The sequence below is a fragment of the Sycon ciliatum genome, chromosome 1 (assembly GCF_964019385.1).
Source record: "Sycon ciliatum chromosome 1, ocSycCili1.1, whole genome shotgun sequence".
NCBI lineage: Eukaryota > Metazoa > Porifera > Calcarea > Leucosolenida > Sycettidae > Sycon > Sycon ciliatum.
The window spans coordinates 14,900,986-14,922,187 of record NC_088643.1 but is presented as its reverse complement, the minus strand read 5'-3'; the positions used below and the strand labels follow the sequence as shown (position 1 = coordinate 14,922,187).

Sequence of the window (21,202 nt, the reverse complement as noted above, 5' to 3'; positions counted from 1 at the left end):
CTCTCTCTCTCTCTCTCTCTCTCTCTCTCTCTCTCTCTCTCTCTCTCTCTCTCAGTCTCTCTCTCTCTCTCTATCTCTCTCTCAAGTAAAAAATGAATAAATGCACGGCTAGAAGACGCACCATCCCTCGCTAGTTTCCAGACTGTTCTCATTATCATTGCCGCCATATTCTTGTAAATGACTTGCTCCGCTGATATATCACCATGCACATGTTAGTCCGTGGACGACAGGGCTTGGCTAGGGAGGTGCCAAGCCTACTGGCTGGTCGAGCTGAAATCACCATTCCCAACACTACAGTGACTACACTGTCTGTTTTTTTACACTTTTGCCAGCTAGCTGGCCTCCGCGCACACCGCAGACACACCCACGCACAACAGAAAGATACAGATCACAATAGTAGTAGTGTGGTCTTCGTTCACTCACGGTGGAATATGGAAGAGCTTAGCGTAGTGTATACATGAGCAAGAAGAAGGGCATGCCACCTCACACATTATACATGTACACGTATGTACCAGACCAACATGGTGCAAAAAGTGAACCACTGTGGTGAATGGGGCCGCCGGATAATTAACCAACCCGAAGCTGGCGGAAAAAACCCCAGGACCCCGGCGGAGGCACATCCCTGAGGAAAAACCGGTTAGAATATCCCCATCAGATAAATGAAAAAAACGTAGCCTGCTGGACCTATCCAGAAGTGAGAATAAAGGGGAGGGCGGGTGGGAAACTACAACAAAAAGAGAAAGACCACGATGAAGAGAAAGGCTTGAGAACACTGAAAAAACCCAGCTAACACAATCCTGGTGCCGTAACTAAGGTGAAAATGCTGGCAAAAATTAAATTTTTCTTTTCATTCGCTACGCTGAGCCACCGAAAAATAACGCTTATTTTTATTTTTATGGACCAAATCCAAAAGCGAGTTTCTTCCCAATAATAAGGTGGGGAAGAGACAACGTATAAGAGAAGGAAGAGATGAAGGTAAAAGCCCGGTGATCTTATCTACAGCAAAACAAAAGCCAGGGTGGACAGCCTAATGACTTCCAGGAAGACGTCCATTAGGGACTTGTGGGAGTTCTCAGCAACAGGTGCTCCACTTATGGACTGATCTTGCTGATTACCACCATCGCCAGTGATGTCGGACTGTCCTGACAACTGTAAGGAACAAGGAACACACACACAAATCAAGAGAAGGGTCAAACGAATCAAAAGAAAACAGCAAATACACAGAAAAGCTTTCACCAGGATTACCACCTATGGCCCGCGTAATAACAAGATCATAAAAAAAAGACTCTAGAGTGTTCAACTATCTTCGCAACTTTTCGCCGATGGCCGAGATTTTTCGATGTGCAATGTTAACGTAACCTTTTTCAGGAAACATCACGCGTGCCGTACAGAGCACGTGCAGAGTCGCAGACGCCACAGAGCAGTGGGAGAGCACGTGCTGGGCTCCGACCTTCAACAGGAGTCTGTGTTTTTGAGGTTTTTGTGCATCGCTTTCGCAATGGGCATGTCTGAGGTCTGAGGTGTCTGTGTGTGTACGCGCGTGTGCGTGTATGTGAGAAAAGGGACAGAGTGTGAGTGTGTGTGTGTGTAATGGTGTGGGCATGTGTGGATTTGGCATTTAAGTCCCCAGCTCTATTCTATTATCATATACGATGGAGACTTGGCAACTTCATGCCTGCACCTGACTCTTGCGCTATGATACACGTCGCCTATGATACCCCTCAGAATTCCCCACCTTACTCCCCTTTATGTTCAGGCTGCTCGTTTTGGAGCCATCAGTTGCCTGACGATCGTAGTAATACGTGAAACTCAGAGTTGTGACAAAGCTTCAAATCTCTCTTGTAATACAGAAATACCTATATTCTGCCTGTGGCTACTCACAGAGAAAGAGTGGTCGCCACTGCAAATTCCGCATGTAATTGTTCGCTTGGAATTATAGTGGTCACAACTGTATTCTGTGACCGCTGAAAGGGAATTATAGTTTCAACAACAAATCCTGCAGTACGAATCACTCCGCGAGCAGTCAAGAACTGTGTGCTTTACACATGTACATGTATGGTGATTTGTAACTGGTCATGGGGCATTGTGACTGGTAAGCTAATTTGTGACTGGTTATGGGGAGTGTGTGACTGTTTGACTGGTCACGGGGACCGTGATTGGTCATGGGGCCTTGACTGGTCACTGAATCCTACATATAATTATACTGTACAAGGACCTTCTTTGATATTCAAAAACTAACTGTCTTGTACAGGGGCTGATCCAGAGATCTCTACAGGGGGATGCAGTTTATCCAAAGCTGAATAGCTGATACATGTATAGTACATGCATATGAATTCCAGTACAGTCAGACCTCGCCTAACCTCACACATCCCTTTTCCACAGAAGTATGTACTGATAGGCGAGGGAACCGGATAAACACACATACTGTATGTTTGCATGGCATATGCTGTAAATCGTTAACCTAGGATTTTCTTGCGGATGTTGCGAGGGATCCGGATAAAAGAGGGCCGGAAAAGCGAGGTCTGACTGTAGTACATTTGCGAAATTTAGGGGATTCCCCTGAACCCCCGGAACCCCTGGACTCGTCCCTGTTATAGCATACAGTGCTGTATAGCACCTTACCTGGGTGAGTTACTCGTTTTGTTTCTTCTCAAACTCTGCTTCGCGTTGTGCTCTTTTCTTCATAAATACTGAAAATAAGTCCATGGTAATGTCTGCTCTCTGGTGCACGTTGGCAGCCCGTACTATCTTCTCATGACGTGATAGGTCCGGCCACAATTCATCCAGCTCTTCTTCGTCCGGACATCTATGTTCCGTTTTGAGTAGAATTGCTAAATCTGCATTCAGTGAAACCTGCATCACGTGACCAAACAACAAACGAGGCAGAGTACAGCAAGGGTATGACAATAATGTACAGAGTACAGAGTACAGAGTACAAGAGAGTATGGCAAGGGTACATGCGAACCAGCGTGTATCACTGCATATTGACTAGAACAGTGATATGTATACAAGAAGACTAAAGATAATAATTGTATGAGCCTTCGACGAACTAAATGTACCTTAGGACCTGATTTCAACTTTCATCAAAATGTGACGTCAAAGTTACTCAAAGAAAACGCGACCGCGATCGATCGTGAAGGCAATGAAGTCGATCTTGACTTTTTTTGTTTGCAGGCAATGCTGCAACCAACCAAGCCCCCAGCTGTAGCTAGCATGTGCACACGGCAAAAACGTCAGACGCACCATGGCTTTCAGTTGAAGTTGACACCCCCTCGCACAGCCCCTAACTACCTCCTGCGATCCTTCCCCTTCTTCGCCATCACACCCTGCAACAACCTGCCTGCGGACCTCCTGCTTCATGAACCTCATTCAGGGCGCCTCCAAACCTTCAAGATCAACGTATGTAAGGATCTAATCGGAAAGAGATGGCTGTGGTGCACACAGTACTAGTAGCTTTGACGATGATATTGAGACCCATTTATCTTTCTACTAGTACTTTGCTTGTTATGATTATTGTTTTCTTTTTTCTTTTTCCCTTCCGGTTTAGTTATTACACGTCATTATATTATTTGGTGGAATATTGGCGGCCCTTTCTCGCACCAAAGTATTGTTTTTTTTACTTGACCATGCAATGCCCATTTGATGAAAACCAGTTTGGCTTCAGGAAACATTGTTCCACCGTGCAGCTGCTAACGAAAGTCACGAAGGACTGGCTCCATGCCCGTGATGGAGGCCTTTCCGCAGGTCTAGCCTGCATAAACCTACGGAAAGCGTTTGACGCAGTCCGCCACCAAATACTCCTCGAGTCCCTCTCCAGCGCAGGAATTGGTGGAATACCACTGAACTGGTTTGCGTCGTATCTGTCGGAAAGGACACAGCGGGTTGTAACCCAACGTGGATGCTCCAGCACCTTGGTCGTCTCAAGTGGAGTTCCTCAGGGCACTGTCCTGGGGCCTGTGCTGTTCAATTTGTATGTCCGTGAGCTCCCTAAGACCGCAGAAGCGCATGGTTTACATCTCCCCATGTTCGCCGATGACATGACTCTGTACACATCCCACAAATCCCTTCACCTTGCTGCACAAACACTTAACTTGGCGCTCTCGTCACTCTCTGCTGCTGTATTGGACCTTGGTCTAATGGTTAATGTAGACAAGCCTGTTGTCTTGTTCCTCTCCCATCCCCAGTTCCAAACCCGCCTCCACTTATCCCCATAAATCATGTCCCTCTGACCGTGGTTGACTAAACCAGAATCCTAGGCGTAAACATAGACTGCCGCTTGACCTGGACACCCCATATTGATGGCATTGTACGCAAGGTGTCAAAGAAGGTAGGCGCTCTCCAGCTGTCTTTCAGATGTTTGTCAATACCTGCTCGCCGTTCCTGCTGTCATTCTCCCGGATCTTTTGTATTGCTCCGCTTCTTTCCTCACGAAGTTGTCTGATCAGGATAGGAACAGATTACAATCACTGTTTCGGCGTGCTGTTTGCGCAGCATGTGGGGCTGAACACTACTACTGAAGTGAATATATCGCAACAATATTGCTCAAACCTGAAAATGGGAGTGCGACTTATATTCGGGGAAATACGGTATCCTAAGGTCAAAAAGAGACTCAAGGGTCATAAACGTTCAGGGCGAATACCTAAGCCATAGTCTAGACGAGTGTTTGTCAGTTCAACAAGCAATCTTGATCCAGCATTGGATTGTTGAAACTGTTGCAAAAGAAGGATCCACGAGCGTGATTCGAACCCAGCACCCCTGTTTTTTCGAGACAGTGCCCTACCGGCTAGGATACCATAGATCACACACACCGGAGATCACCCACCACGGGGATCACACACTGGGGATCACGCACCCGGCTGTTGGGCCCATCTTGCCACAAAACTCACTGGTGCGTCACTGAGGTCCACCATGCCTGGCCAGGAAGGCAATTGATGTTCCTGCTGATGGTGTTGCTCGTGCGTTGGCTCTGGCTGCTCCTGGGGTTGCTCCAGGGATTCAGGTGATGCTTGCAACTGCGGTGGCGAACCGCAAGACTGCGCTGGAGGACTCTACAAGGAACGGAAAGATCACCAATAACAGGATTCCACACAATGAATAAAGCGAGTTGCGCATTCATCATGCCTATCTTTTTCAGTAGGTTGATAACATGATTAGGATATTCTCAGAACAAATTCACAATGCACATAGAGAGCTGGAGCACATATTAAAATGGTGCCTACTAGTGGGTATTTAGATCATACTTACTGTATCACTATTATGATATTATCAGACATATATGTATCACAAAGATCACAATCACATTGGCAAATAATTACTGTTTATATAACACTCCTTTTTAGGGAACAGTGCAGTGCGATATGGAAATGTGCAGTGGTATTTATTGACTCAAAGCAAATTGATGTGTATGTGTGTGGTTATGTTTGTGTGTGCGTGACTATGTGTGTCTGTTTACTCACACTGCGCTGGTGTCCCGACAGTGCCTTCACCGAATATCCAGAGTAAGGTGGGTGACCATGCTGCACCGGTCTGTTGCCGGGACGATAGTACGGAGAGCTCGTATCAGCGTATACAGCTCTGCCACTCGGTCCCCTGGGGGAGAATGCCGTTGGCGTATTACCATACTGTAACTGTTGTAGACTGCTGCCAGTCGTTGCTGGCGGCAGGGGAGGGTCTTGCGGCTGCTGCTGTTGTTTCGTCTGCTGCTGTTGTTGCGGCTGCTGCTGCTGTTGTTTCGGCTGCTGTTCCTGCGGCTGCTGTTGTTGCGGCTGCTGCTGTTGTTGACGCTGCTGTAGGCGCTCAATAAGTGCCAACAAGCCTTTGTACCTTGCATATGTCTGATTCAACGAGAGTACAGTCATCATCAGGAATATCGCAAAGAAATAACAGAATACATTGCCAGCCCTCGTCAATGACACCGTAAAAGAGCACAGTGATTCAGGAACCCCGAAAAGGGAAGTGAATTTCACTTGCACAAGAGTTCTGCTACTGAAGCCCAGTATTCCAAGCACTCAAACATGCTTAGCTAAAGTGCCCATTGGAACACATCTACAGATTCTGCTCAATCCAGCTGGGAATTTCCCTGAACGTGCAGGACCTTTGAGTCTCTTTTGGACCTTACTGGTATTCACTCAAATTCAAGCTATGAAAGGTCATCCACAGTTATATTACTGGTAGTAGCATGGCTAGGTATACTGAAGTCAAAACTGTGTTCACCTTGATGATCCGCCATGCCCGAGATTATGGTGAATATTGTTGTTTTTTGTTTTGTCTTTGTTTTGTTTCCCCTTCTTTCGTAGGTATGTGCAATGTGATAAAAAACATGTGCTAGTATTTTAAAATATACTACTACATGTACATGTAGTAGTATTTGTGTCAAAAAACGTGACTAGTGATGCATGCTCAGCAGCTCATACTTCAAGTAGTAAAACATGACAAAGAAAACTATGAAAACTCACCTGGTCATCAAACAACGCCGGATTGATGCCAATGTTTGGCGTATCCAAATCCATAACGCCAGGGTCGATCTGGTAAGCTGGAGTGGTCAACAACTGCGTATTTTTCTGCGAGGTCTCCAAAACATTGACTCGCGCCTTCAATTGGACATTCTGCATGCAACAATAAACGCACAAGGGAGAGTATTGGTCTCTTGTTTACAATGACAGATGGTCGAATAGAAGTAGGCACTGCTGACACGATAACTCGAGAATGAGATATCTGTGACTCGCTCTCTTTGTCGCTTCCCCTGTTTCGTCCTATAGGCCATTGTTGGCAATCACCCATATTTCTAAATTACTTGGCAGTCTCAACGACATGCTATGAAATATTTATAGCTTCCAATCTCTCTTGTGTATAATGATAATTATAAAACATGGATCATAGGACCAGTAGGACTCACCTCCTGACTCAATTTCTCCACCTCCGATTCCAATTTCTTCAAATAGGCTTTCGCCCTTTCTCGTGATGCACGAGCAGATGATGCATTTGCTAGTTTCCTACCAAAAAAGCATCGCACAGCAGAAAAACTAATAAGAAATCTGGAATAAAGATTGAACTAAAATACTAATTGATTGAAGGAAATTCTTCAATGTAGCACATGCATCTGCGTAATCCACACCAGTCCAAATCAACAATAGGGAATTTAAAAACTGAACATTTTTGTTCCCTTCTCTTCATAGGCTCTTATAGGGAATACAGGAAAAATGACTAAGATAGTTTATATATTTGAGTACTTAGTAAGACAGTGTAAGGATTGCAATAAACAGAACCAGCTGAAGCGACATTGTTGTCACATGACTGTTGTCGCTGCCTTTTCAAATATGACTAAGACAGCAAATTATAACATGGGCAAAGCATTGAGGGAGATAAACATCACCCTACAAAAACATTAGCGGTCAAAAACAGCATGAAGATCAAATCATAATACTAACAAATTGAACGCGTCCATTAGTTCTTCCGCCTGTGTCTACGCAATATGGCATGCGTTCTATTTCTTTCCCGGCGGCAGACAGATGGAATGCTCTTCCCATTGACTGCCGTCAGGCCCCGTCTCTTATGTAAACATGGTAAAATGTCATCTAGGGTTCCCAGTAAAAAGGCAACGCCTGTTGGGACTCCCCTAGTAAAATAATAAAATCTACTACTACTACTTCTACGTACATTTATCCTCATTTGAAAATACCGCCATTCCGGCAACAGGCTCTCAGCCGAACCAAATCGATAAATAAATAACTTTGGCAATGTTTCGCTCATTGGGCATCAACAGTGCATTGAGGAAGAGGAGGCAAAAAGCAAGAAACAGCTGAGTTCACGTCATAGTCTCTTTCTGCCATTTTCAACCGCTGCTTGCTGTCCAGTACTCAGGCCAGGGGTGGAAATCTGCCGTTGTTGTACCTGTGTTCAAGGGGAAAGATAATCCTTCCCACCCAGTCCATTACAGTCCTATATTATTGTTGAGTGCAGTTGCCAAATTGTATGAGTCTATGATTAGCCCAGTTTTACTCGTTTTTATCAGCTCCAGCCAGTTTGGGTTTTGTCAAAAGAGGTCAACAGTCAATCAATACAATTTTCCCCACTTCTCTCCTCATCAATCCCTACTTCTCTTTGTACATACATCTACATCTACTGTTCTTTCAATCAAATGAACCTCTCGATAGGCAGATTGCCTTTGGGTCATTTCATAATAATAATAATAATAATAATATGTAAATAGGCGTCGAGGCGACAATAGTTTTAGAATTGCGATCAACAGAACGAGCTGAACCGACATTTTCACAAAGGCTTTTATTGTATTCAAAAAACGAGTGTATACGAAGGCAGTGAAGAACATGGAAGAAAGAAAAAATGTGATGTGGAAGAAATGATGAACAAAAAATTTGTACTTCGAACTAGTTTTCGCACAACACTCCTCAGGAAGCTACGTTGTACTAATGAAAAACAATCCAGAAAGATACTAATAAAGAGAAATGGAGTGAGAAGAAACAACACCTATGAAAATGATAATCCTAGCACTAAGGTAATAACAGGAAAAACTGCGAAAGCACTTAACGAACTTGTAAGGAGGACTACTAGTATACTGTGACACAAGATATGACACCATGGCCAACCAGAGCCAAACAGACAGAACAAGTTGCTACTAAAACAATTTCAAACGAATAATGCTGTCCTTCTGGACACACAGATTAGGCTTATGAATACGTTGACAAACGGCTTCTAACACACTCAACTGCAACTTATAACCATGACGAGCACGGCACAAAACAGAAAAAGAAGAATCAGAATAAACCTTACAGCAATCAGGACGAGATGCAAGATGCTTATACACTGATGACTTCCTACTAGAAAACACACGCTCACACCCACTCTTACTCACACGATCATTCTCGCTCTCACACTCACCGGAATCACTGGACTCACTGGCCGAATCCTCCTCAACGACTTCCTGCCTCGGAGAAATCAGGTCCCGTCTCCTCCCATCCCTCGTCTCACGTTCCTGTTGCGTATTCCGTTGGCTCGGTACTTCCGTACTGAAATAGGTCATGGTGTAATTAGCAGTTGTTCTTCTGGGTCTCGTTGATATTGAGGTAGGTATTGTTGTCGTCTCTGCCGGTGATGCAGCAAGCGATGCTGATGCAAACGTGTCTGCATGCAACACACGTGGCGTCGCCAAAGCCACATCCACCTCCGCTGGTGGAGGGAGTGACTTGGTCATGGCCACGGGAGCCAATGGTGGACTTGTCGAGTGAGACGCTAGGTCCTGTGTTGGCGGAGGTAGTGGTTGTTTACGGGGTCTTCCCCGCGTGGGACGCTCCAGTTGTGCGCTACGTGGGATAATGTGTAAAGGAGTGTGTTGCTTGATGCGTTCGCTCAGGTGCTGAACAGTCCTACCAACATACCGGCTAGCACAATTCCGGCATTCAAAGTTGTAGATTACATGACTTAAATGATGGGTTGGTAGGACATCCTTCAACACCGTGAACGAACGCATCGTTGTGTAGACGGGTATGAAGTGTACCGCATAGTAGGTTTGTTTGATGATCGCACGAACTTCACGACTCACATTGTCAGACTGCTTGCCCTTCCATGGTAAGCACAAAAAGACAGGACAACGAGCAGGCCCTATCAATTCATGTTTCGGCGTGGGGGCTGTAGACAATAGTTTTGCCAACATGTCGCCTGGGTATCCGTTTTTGGTGAAAACTGAACGGAGAAATTCGAGCTCACCACTGAGTTTACAAGGTGAACAGATCCGTTTGGCGCGATCCACGAGATTCTTTACTAAGTTGACTTTATAATTAGATGAACAGTACGAGTCATAGGAAATGTATTGTCCGGTGAATGTCGGTTTACGATACACCGATGTTACGCTACCAAATTCGGTTTTCTCAACAAGTACGTCGAGGAAGGATAACTTGCTTGACTGCTCGTGCTCACATGTGAAGCGGAGGGAAGGGTGAAGGGTGTTGAGAGCACCAAGAAAGACCTCGCTGTCTTCTATGGAATCAAAGTATGTGAACGAGTCATCAACGAAACGGAAATACAGACTCGGCCATAGAGACGCATCAATCTTACACTCACAGTAACCGACAAAGACATTAGCTAACACGGGACCCAACGGAGAGCCCATGGCTACTCCATCTATCTGCTTATACATCACGTCATTGAACGAAAACTCGACGCCAGTTGTGACTAACAACATCAAACGTCGAAAAGCACATTCAGGTAGCCACGGAATGTCAACTTCGTCAACACGGTACAACACATCCGCGCAGATATCAATTGTCGAGTTTTCGTTCAATGACGTGATGTATAAGCAGATAGATGGAGTAGCCATGGGCTCTCCGTTGGGTCCCGTGTTAGCTAATGTCTTTGTCGGTTACTGTGAGTGTAAGATTGATGCGTCTCTATGGCCGAGTCTGTATTTCCGTTTCGTTGATGACTCGTTCACATACTTTGATTCCATAGAAGACAGCGAGGTCTTTCTTGGTGCTCTCAACACCCTTCACCCTTCCCTCCGCTTCACATGTGAGCACGAGCAGTCAAGCAAGTTATCCTTCCTCGACGTACTTGTTGAGAAAACCGAATTTGGTAGCGTAACATCGGTGTATCGTAAACCGACATTCACCGGACAATACATTTCCTATGACTCGTACTGTTCATCTAATTATAAAGTCAACTTAGTAAAGAATCTCGTGGATCGCGCCAAACGGATCTGTTCACCTTGTAAACTCAGTGGTGAGCTCGAATTTCTCCGTTCAGTTTTCACCAAAAACGGATACCCAGGCGACATGTTGGCAAAACTATTGTCTACAGCCCCCACGCCGAAACATGAATTGATAGGGCCTGCTCGTTGTCCTGTCTTTTTGTGCTTACCATGGAAGGGCAAGCAGTCTGACAATGTGAGTCGTGAAGTTCGTGCGATCATCAAACAAACCTACTATGCGGTACACTTCATACCCGTCTACACAACGATGCGTTCGTTCACGGTGTTGAAGGATGTCCTACCAACCCATCATTTAAGTCATGTAATCTACAACTTTGAATGCCGGAATTGTGCTAGCCGGTATGTTGGTAGGACTGTTCAGCACCTGAGCGAACGCATCAAGCAACACACTCCTTTACACATTATCCCACGTAGCGCACAACTGGAGCGTCCCACGCGGGGAAGACCCCGTAAACAACCACTACCTCCGCCAACACAGGACCTAGCGTCTCACTCGACAAGTCCACCATTGGCTCCCGTGGCCATGACCAAGTCACTCCCTCCACCAGCGGAGGTGGATGTGGCTTTGGCGACGCCACGTGTGTTGCATGCAGACACGTTTGCATCAGCATCGCTTGCTGCATCACCGGCAGAGACGACAACAATACCTACCTCAATATCAACGAGACCCAGAAGAACAACTGCTAATTACACCATGACCTATTTCAGTACGGAAGTACCGAGCCAACGGAATACGCAACAGGAACGTGAGACGAGGGATGGGAGGAGACGGGACCTGATTTCTCCGAGGCAGGAAGTCGTTGAGGAGGATTCGGCCAGTGAGTCCAGTGATTCCGGTGAGTGTGAGAGCGAGAATGATCGTGTGAGTAAGAGTGGGTGTGAGCGTGTGTTTTCTAGCAGGAAGTCATCAGTGTATAAGCATCTTGCATCTCGTCCTGATTGCTGTAAGGTTTATTCTGATTCTTCTTTTTCTGTTTTGTGCCGTGCTCGTCATGGTTATAAGTTGCAGTTGAGTGTGTTAGAAGCCGTTTGTCAACGTATTCATAAGCCTAATCTGTGTGTCCAGAAGGACAGCATTATTCGTTTGAAATTGTTTTAGTAGCAACTTGTTCTGTCTGTTTGGCTCTGGTTGGCCATGGTGTCATATCTTGTGTCACAGTATACTAGTAGTCCTCCTTACAAGTTCGTTAAGTGCTTTCGCAGTTTTTCCTGTTATTACCTTAGTGCTAGGATTATCATTTTCATAGGTGTTGTTTCTTCTCACTCCATTTCTCTTTATTAGTATCTTTCTGGATTGTTTTTCATTAGTACAACGTAGCTTCCTGAGGAGTGTTGTGCGAAAACTAGTTCGAAGTACAAATTTTTTGTTCATCATTTCTTCCACATCACATTTTTTCTTTCTTCCATGTTCTTCACTGCCTTCGTATACACTCGTTTTTTGAATACAATAAAAGCCTTTGTGAAAATGTCGGTTCAGCTCGTTCTGTTGATCGCAATTCTAAAAATAATAATAATAATAATAATAATTTTTTACAAGAAGTCGGAGGCGGATAATACTTTAATAACGAAGGTACGTGTTAGGTCGTAAGTATCCACGCAAACACACATCCAGTCAAAATAAGGCACTTGTCAAAGTATCCGAACGTTTTCGGTCCCTTCTCATCAAGGATTATACAGGGAATGGCTCAAGTTGGAAAGACTAAAACTTATATAGCGTAAAGATATGAGATAACAACACTCGTGACAAGGTGAACAAAGTATCAAGTTCAGCACGACACAAAACTCGAAGGACATAATAATAGCGACAAGAACATAGTGAGCAAATTAAGTTACATTGTTAACACCTCGACGAGGAGTAACACCAAACAATTGTAGCGACAACACATTTTCTTTTTGTACGCAAAGTTCAGGATCTAACTTACGGATATACAAAGCTTCTAACACAGCCAGATGCAACGCACATCTACCACGTGACAATATTGAGAATACATTATCACTGTACAACTCACGACAATTGGTACGGGCTGACAGATGTTGCTTGATGGACGAAGTGCGATTCTTAGCTCCGTTAGGTGTAGTCTCCTCCAATGTCCCGTCATCTCGCCTTTTCGCGGCATCACCACTATCCGTCTCTTTGCTTTTCCGCGGCCTTCCACGTTTTCTGACACTAGCCGTTGTGTGCGCGATGCCCAGTGTCCTTTCAGCTACGTCTCCTCCATTGCGGATTTCTATTGATCTTCTTACTCCAACTTGTCCGGTGTTCGATATTGAGGTTCGTTTTCGCGGTCTACCACGTTTTCGAATATTGACTGTTGTTGTCACTTCCGTTGTCGTTGTACGTGCGTCCTCACCAGTCCGTATTTTTACTTGGCTTCGCGTAACCCTTCCCGACGCAGACAGATCCTTTGTCAATTTCGGTGGTTTACGTGTCGGTCTTTCACCATCTTTCACGCTGTTCTCAGCTGGACCCTGCGCTATACACGCGGAGGAGGACGGGCATGCAGTGATATCTTCACAGGAAGAGGAAGATCCACCGATGGACTGGACAGCACATTTTGGAGGACGACCACGGCGAGGACGACACTCACGCGCATCAAGCGGAACAAAACTTAACGGCACATGTTGACGAATGCGCGCGCCCAGGTGCTGAAGGGTTCTACCTACATACCGATCTTCACATTGTCGGCATTGAAAGAAATAGATAAGGTTACTTTTACTAAGGGTAGGTAGAACATCCTTCTTCACACTGAACGCACGCACTGTCCCAAATATGACGTACAGCTTGACGCACGGATAAGATGGACATACGATACCACGAACATCCTTCTCCACGCGCGCAGAACCGGCGCCAACCCAGGGTAAACGGAGCACCACTGGGCAAAGGTCAGGTCCAAATTGGATCGGCTTGTCTGTCGCCGGTTTTTCGTTGATAAGCTTGGCCAGAAATTCCTTTGGATAGCCGTTGTTCGTAAATATTGATGTCAGTCTGTCTAATTCGTCCTGCAATAGATGAGGGGAACATATTCTATGCGCACGATAAACTAGCGCTTTCACAAGATGTTTCTTCGATTTCGTTGGAGTATAGCTCCCCCACGGAATGTATAGGCCGGTGAAAGTTGGCTTCCTATAGATAGTGGTGTCCAAACTCTTAGTGTTAATGTTGCGTGAAATTTGTACATCCAAGAAGGATAATCTGCCGTTTTGTTCCGCTTCCGACGTGAATCTCAACGCCGGATGGAGGCTATTCAGAGTTAGTAGAAAAGTCCCACAGACATCCTCATCCTCATCGTGACAGTACACATCGTCTACAAAACGACAGTACATAGAGGGCCACAATGATGGACTAATGGACGCTTCACAGAACCCTACAAATATATTAGCCAATACAGGACCAAGTGGCGAGCCCATGGCAACGCCATCTATTTGTTTATACATAACGTTGCCAAATGAAAACTCAACGCCAGATGTAACCATTAACATGAGTTTCACAAACTCCGTTTCGTTCAAGGACGGCGGAGTAATGGACTTATTGTGGTACAGTGTTGTTGCGCAGATGTCAATGGTCTCCCGTAGTGGCACGTTAGTAAATAAGCTGACCACGTCATACGAACACATGAATCCGCTCGATTCAAAGTTTGCGTCCCTTAGCTTTTCCACAAACTCGAAAGTATCTTTGACGCAGTGGCTGTTGTAGAGGTTGAGTACCGGCTGTAGCATGGCACATAGCCACTTGGATGTTTTAAATTGCGGCGATCCTGACATGCTCAGTATTGGTCGTAAGGGAATGTTCTTCTTGTGAATTTTTGGGAGCCCATACATTCGTGGTCTTGTTGATCCCGTCGGTGCCAGATGGTCGTACTCATAATCAGAAATTTGATGTGTTTTTGAAAGAGACAATAGGTATTTGCTAAGTTTAGTGTCGATGTTTTCTGTATGATCATATACATCGCACGGTCCGAGTCTACAGAATTTCGTCTTGTCCTCCAGAATGACCATCATCTTGGTTTGGTAATCCTCCCTTGACATAATAACCGTTGCCCGACCCTTGTCAGGGCGGGAGATAATAATGTCCGGATTTTTCCTAAGCTCTCTCATTACTTTGAGGTGCTCTCGTGTGAGTGAAAAAGACCGGGTGTCAGGAGAAGACTGCGCAAACTTGTGTGCCTCGGCAGCCAGAGACGCCCGGCAAGTCGCTGCTGTTTCGTCAGATTTTGCTGGTACCTTGGACAATTGCTGCTGCAGCAGCTCAAACTCCGCCAACATCTCCAATCGGTGGAGTTTCGGAGGAATGCCAAAATCCAAACCGCCGCACAGCACGTCCTTTTGTAGTTGCGTCAGAGGGATATCGGCAAGATTAATAATAGTATCATAATTGTCGCTACATGTGCCGAATCGGTCCTTTCTCAAGGCAGACACAATCCAAACGTGTTTTGCATGGAGCCTAGACCGTTGTTTACAGTCACATTGCGATATTAGCCATGAAAATCTGACAAAATCGAAGGTATTGAGAAGTCTTCGTACTTTCTGATACGAAGACACAAACCTCGAACGTGCATTGTGAAGTTGGCTCTTTGCCTTGTTAAGATCATCCTGCAAAAGTACTTTCTCGATAGAGATAGAGTCATAAAGGTTTAGTTTCTGCACTCGTTTCTGCAAATACTTAGGTGCAACAGAGTAGTGTAGGCAGTCACGGAGTAACCTGACACTGAATATAGCTGTATTGAGGCGACCACGGAGGGCAAGAACGTCATTCAATAGATCAATATGGGTGATTGGGAGGCGTTGTTTGAAGTAATTGAAACAGTGTCGTGACGATAAAAAATATAAGAGGGCAACAGTCGCTGTAACGCGCATCAGCGGGTACAAAGACCGGCAAGGGGTCTGTACTTCCACCAGTGTAGCCTAGGTGTAGTGCAGCTGTACAAGCGCGCAGCATGGGAGCTTCATGCACGCTGTAGAGCTCAAGGCCCTACTACTTACTACTGCTAACACTAGTGAGCAGTGTTGCGAGTCATGTATCCGTCAAGACAACTAACAGGACGGAACGTACATACATGTATAGACTAGCAAAGATTGTACTACGAACAGGTAAAGCTATAATTATGTACTATAAAAAAAAATTAAGAAGAGCCTAAAGCACTAGTTGATGGAACTGGAATATAACTCTCGGTTTGTGAACACGCTGCTACAAGACACTGAGCAAAGGAGGCCCAGTGTCCAAGTTTGCCTCCACGGTGTAACGAATTTTTTACAAGAAGTCGGAGGCGGATAATACTTTAATAACGAAGGTACGTGTTAGGTCGTAAGTATCCACGCAAACACACATCCAGTCAAAATAATGCACTTGTCAAAGTATCCGAACGTTTTCGGTCCCTTCTCATCAAGGATTATACAGGGAATGGCTCAAGTTGGAAAGACTAAAACTTATATAGCGTAAAGATATGAGATAACAACACTCGTGACAAGGTGAAAAAAGTATCAAGTTCAGCACGACACAAAACTCGAAGGACATAATAATAGCGACAAGAACATAGTGAGCAAATTAAGTTACATTGTTAACACCTCGACGAGGAGTAACACCAAACAATTGTAGCGACAACACATTTTCTTTTTTGTACGCAAAGTTCAGGATCTAACTTACGGATATACAAAGCTTCTAACACAGCCAGATGCAACGCACATCTACCACGTGACAATATTGAGAATACATTATCACTGTACAACTCACGACAATTGGTACGGGCTGACAGATGTTGCTTGATGGACGAAGTGCGATTCTTAGCTCCGTTAGGTGTAGTCTCCTCCAATGTCCCGTCATCTCGCCTTTTCGCGGCATCACCACTATCCGTCTCTTTGCTTTTCCGCGGCCTTCCACGTTTTCTGACACTAGCCGTTGTGTGCGCGATGCCCAGTGTCCTTTCAGCTACGTCTCCTCCATTGCGGATTTCTATTGATCTTCTTACTCCAACTTGTCCGGTGTTCGATATTGAGGTTCGTTTTCGCGGTCTACCACGTTTTCGAATATTGACTGTTGTTGTCACTTCCGTTGTCGTTGTACGTGCGTCCTCACCAGTCCGTATTTTTACTTGGCTTCGCGTAACCCTTCCCGACGCAGACAGATCCTTTGTCAATTTCGGTGGTTTACGTGTCGGTCTTTCACCATCTTTCACGCTGTTCTCAGCTGGACCCTGCGCTATACACGCGGAGGAGGACGGGCATGCAGTGATATCTTCACAGGAAGAGGAAGATCCACCGATGGACTGGACAGCACATTTTGGAGGACGACCACGGCGAGGACGACACTCACGCGCATCAAGCGGAACAAAACTTAACGGCACATGTTGACGAATGCGCGCGCCCAGGTGCTGAAGGGTTCTACCTACATACCGATCTTCACATTGTCGGCATTGAAAGAAATAGATAAGGTTACTTTTACTAAGGGTAGGTAGAACATCCTTCTTCACACTGAACGCACGCACTGTCCCAAATATGACGTACAGCTTGACGCACGGATAAGATGGACATACGATACCACGAACATCCTTCTCCACGCGCGCAGAACCGGCGCCAACCCAGGGTAAACGGAGCACCACTGGGCAAAGGTCAGGTCCAAATTGGATCGGCTTGTCTGTCGCCGGTTTTTCGTTGATAAGCTTGGCCAGAAATTCCTTTGGATAGCCGTTGTTCGTAAATATTGATGTCAGTCTGTCTAATTCGTCCTGCAATAGATGAGGATGTCTGTGGGACTTTTCTACTAACTCTGAATAGCCTCCATCCGGCGTTGAGATTCACGTCGGAAGCGGAACAAAACGGCAGATTATCCTTCTTGGATGTACAAATTTCACGCAACATTAACACTAAGAGTTTGGACACCACTATCTATAGGAAGCCAACTTTCACCGGCCTATACATTCCGTGGGGGAGCTATACTCCAACGAAATCGAAGAAACATCTTGTGAAAGCGCTAGTTTATCGTGCGCATAGAATATGTTCCCCTCATCTATTGCAGGACGAATTAGACAGACTGACATCAATATTTACGAACAACGGCTATCCAAAGGAATTTCTGGCCAAGCTTATCAACGAAAAACCGGCGACAGACAAGCCGATCCAATTTGGACCTGACCTTTGCCCAGTGGTGCTCCGTTTACCCTGGGTTGGCGCCGGTTCTGCGCGCGTGGAGAAGGATGTTCGTGGTATCGTATGTCCATCTTATCCGTGCGTCAAGCTGTACGTCATATTTGGGACAGTGCGTGCGTTCAGTGTGAAGAAGGATGTTCTACCTACCCTTAGTAAAAGTAACCTTATCTATTTCTTTCAATGCCGACAATGTGAAGATCGGTATGTAGGTAGAACCCTTCAGCACCTGGGCGCGCGCATTCGTCAACATGTGCCGTTAAGTTTTGTTCCGCTTGATGCGCGTGAGTGTCGTCCTCGCCGTGGTCGTCCTCCAAAATGTGCTGTCCAGTCCATCGGTGGATCTTCCTCTTCCTGTGAAGATATCACTGCATGCCCGTCCTCCTCCGCGTGTATAGCGCAGGGTCCAGCTGAGAACAGCGTGAAAGATGGTGAAAGACCGACACGTAAACCACCGAAATTGACAAAGGATCTGTCTGCGTCGGGAAGGGTTACGCGAAGCCAAGTAAAAATACGGACTGGTGAGGACGCACGTACAACGACAACGGAAGTGACAACAACAGTCAATATTCGAAAACGTGGTAGACCGCGAAAACGAACCTCAATATCGAACACCGGACAAGTTGGAGTAAGAAGATCAATAGAAATCCGCAATGGAGGAGACGTAGCTGAAAGGACACTGGGCATCGCGCACACAACGGCTAGTGTCAGAAAACGTGGAAGGCCGCGGAAAAGCAAAGAGACGGATAGTGGTGATGCCGCGAAAAGGCGAGATGACGGGACATTGGAGGAGACTACACCTAACGGAGCTAAGAATCGCACTTCGTCCATCAAGCAACATCTGTCAGCCCGTACCAATTGTCGTGAGTTGTACAGTGATAATGTATTCTCAATATTGTCACGTGGTAGATGTGCGTTGCATCTGGCTGTGTTAGAAGCTTTGTATATCCGTAAGTTAGATCCTGAACTTTGCGTACAAAAAGAAAATGTGTTGTCGCTACAATTGTTTGGTGTTACTCCTCGTCGAGGTGTTAACAATGTAACTTAATTTGCTCACTATGTTCTTGTCGCTATTATTATGTCCTTCGAGTTTTGTGTCGTGCTGAACTTGATACTTTTTTCACCTTGTCACGAGTGTTGTTATCTCATATCTTTACGCTATATAAGTTTTAGTCTTTCCAACTTGAGCCATTCCCTGTATAATCCTTGATGAGAAGGGACCGAAAACGTTCGGATACTTTGACAAGTGCCTTATTTTGACTGGATGTGTGTTTGCGTGGATACTTACGACCTAACACGTACCTTCGTTATTAAAATAATAATAATAATAATAATAATAGTTTGTCTCTTTCCCTCAAACCAGTTAATATTTTATGACTTGGGGCTCCCCGCGTGCTAGTTTGTACGTGAAGTGTGTGGGTTACAGTGAGGGCTGCGTCCCACCCGCCTGTGTGGATTCACAGGAAGTGTGAGTTACGAAGTCTGAAGAAAATGTTGAACGGCCTCTGCTGGGATGACGACTACACCATAGCTCAGTGGTTAGAGCATCGCTGGCTACAAGCGAGGGTCCCTGGTTCGAGTCCTGGTGGTGACAGTCAATTTTTTCTTCAGACTTTTCCCGTTTGTCTCTTTCCCTCAAACCAGTTAATATTTTATGACTTGGGGCTCCCCGCGTGCTAGTTTGTACGTGAAGTGTGTGGGTTACAGTGAGGGCTGCGTCCCACCCGCCTGTGTGGATTCACAGGAAGTGTGAGTTACGAAGTCTGAAGAAAATGTTGAACGGCCTCTGCTGGGATGACGACTACACCATAGCTCAGTGGTTAGAGCATCGCTGGCTACAAGCGAGGGTCCCTGGTTCGAGTCCTGGTGGTGACAGTCAATTTTTTCTTCAGACTTTTCCCGTTTGTCTCTTTCCCTCAAACCAGTTAATAATAATAATAATAATAATAATAATAATAATAATAATAATAATAATAACTTGAATAACGACTGATAAAGACTGATATTTCCTTTGTTACTACTCCCTTCATTGGTTGATGTATTTTGCCTGTCGCTGCAAATTCTTTATTATTGTTTTGATGTTGGAGTTCGGATTGAGTTTCTTTCCTTTCTTCCTCTTCCTTCAACTAGTTCTTGTCCCTTTGGTCCCTTTGGTTTTTAGGTTTTATTTATTTATTTAATTTTGTTTTTGTTTTTTCACTTTCTTTTTGCTGTCCCACCCATGGAAATATTTCCCGGTGGGTCTGGCTTATCGCCTTCGAAAGAAGTGAATAAAGGAGAAATAATAATAATAATAATAATAATACACAGAGGCAATATGCTTTGGTTCTGCTAGAGTGCTCAATGCCTGATTCAGGCAGAGCGGCGTACACAAAGGCACACAATGAAAAACCTTGGCAAATTTATTCCGTTGTGACTCAGAGTTTCATGGCTGAACCAATCATCAGACAACAATAATGGAATAGGAGGCAGGGCTGGTATATCTAAGTGGAGAGAGGTGTGATAATACGATAGCGAGAGGAGTAATCGCGTGAATGTATACAGGGACGGGCTATTTCAGAAGCAGATGCAGTAGGCGCAGGTCTAGCACTAACAAGTACGCGCTTAATCTCGCTCACACACCACACACACACATACTTACACGCACACACATAGTAACACCCACACACACATACACGCCCACACTAACACACACACACACATACACCCACCCACAACACCCTAACTTGCACACGGGCGCACGCACACACAGGACACCCACCCACCCACAACACCCTAACTCGCGCACGCACAAACACACGCACACACGCATATACACACACCTATAGACACATGTCCACACGTATACACAGGCATCTGCATTCGTACGACAAATCTAAGCGCACACAAACTCCTACAATCACGCGTCAAAAAAAACCGCAGCGGTCATAGCTGTCTATGTAATAGGGGTGGCCAGCAGAAACTTGCGCTGGTGAGGGCATTTAGATACCAGCTCACTTCTCTTGTTTAGGGAGGTAGCTTTTGAAGCTTTCAGGATGTGGAACTTTTCGGTTAAGCATAGGCCACACTTCTTGCTGATGTTACTGTACGAAGGTGCTCTATCCTTGATCTCCCATCTGATGTCGAATCCGCGGTTCTTGTTTTTCAGATCCCAGATGTGCTTGGACAACTTAGTCGATGCGGCGTACTTTTCATGGCGGAAGTCCGAAGTGTGTTTGTTGTAGCGCTGCTTGAATGTGGTAGCAGTCATGCCGACGTAGGTCTTGGCTTCGTTGGATGCTACATGCGCCTCGTACACGACGTCGGAAGACTGGCAGTCACCGTTGAGGGGGCACGACGCCTTGA

General features: G+C 45.5%; 1 protein-coding gene and 1 long non-coding RNA gene across 2 annotated transcripts; both read right to left on the bottom strand.

Moving 5' to 3' along the window:
• Window positions 1-989: 989 nt before the first annotated feature.
• On the bottom strand, window positions 990-4,960 carry LOC135806865 (uncharacterized). Its single transcript, XR_010551318.1, has 3 exons — window positions 4,887-4,960; window positions 2,623-2,853; window positions 990-1,149 (listed from the first exon to the last, which is right to left on the bottom strand). It is a non-coding gene; the product is annotated as an uncharacterized LOC135806865 (long non-coding RNA).
• A 35-nt stretch (window positions 4,961-4,995) lies between these two features.
• On the bottom strand, window positions 4,996-5,858 carry LOC135815795 (putative transcriptional regulator cudA). Its single transcript, XM_065329173.1, has 2 exons — window positions 5,453-5,858; window positions 4,996-5,048 (listed from the first exon to the last, which is right to left on the bottom strand). Exons 1-2 carry the CDS (start codon window positions 5,856-5,858, stop codon window positions 4,996-4,998), a joined length of 459 nt encoding a protein of 152 aa, XP_065185245.1.
• Window positions 5,859-21,202: the final 15,344 nt, after the last annotated feature.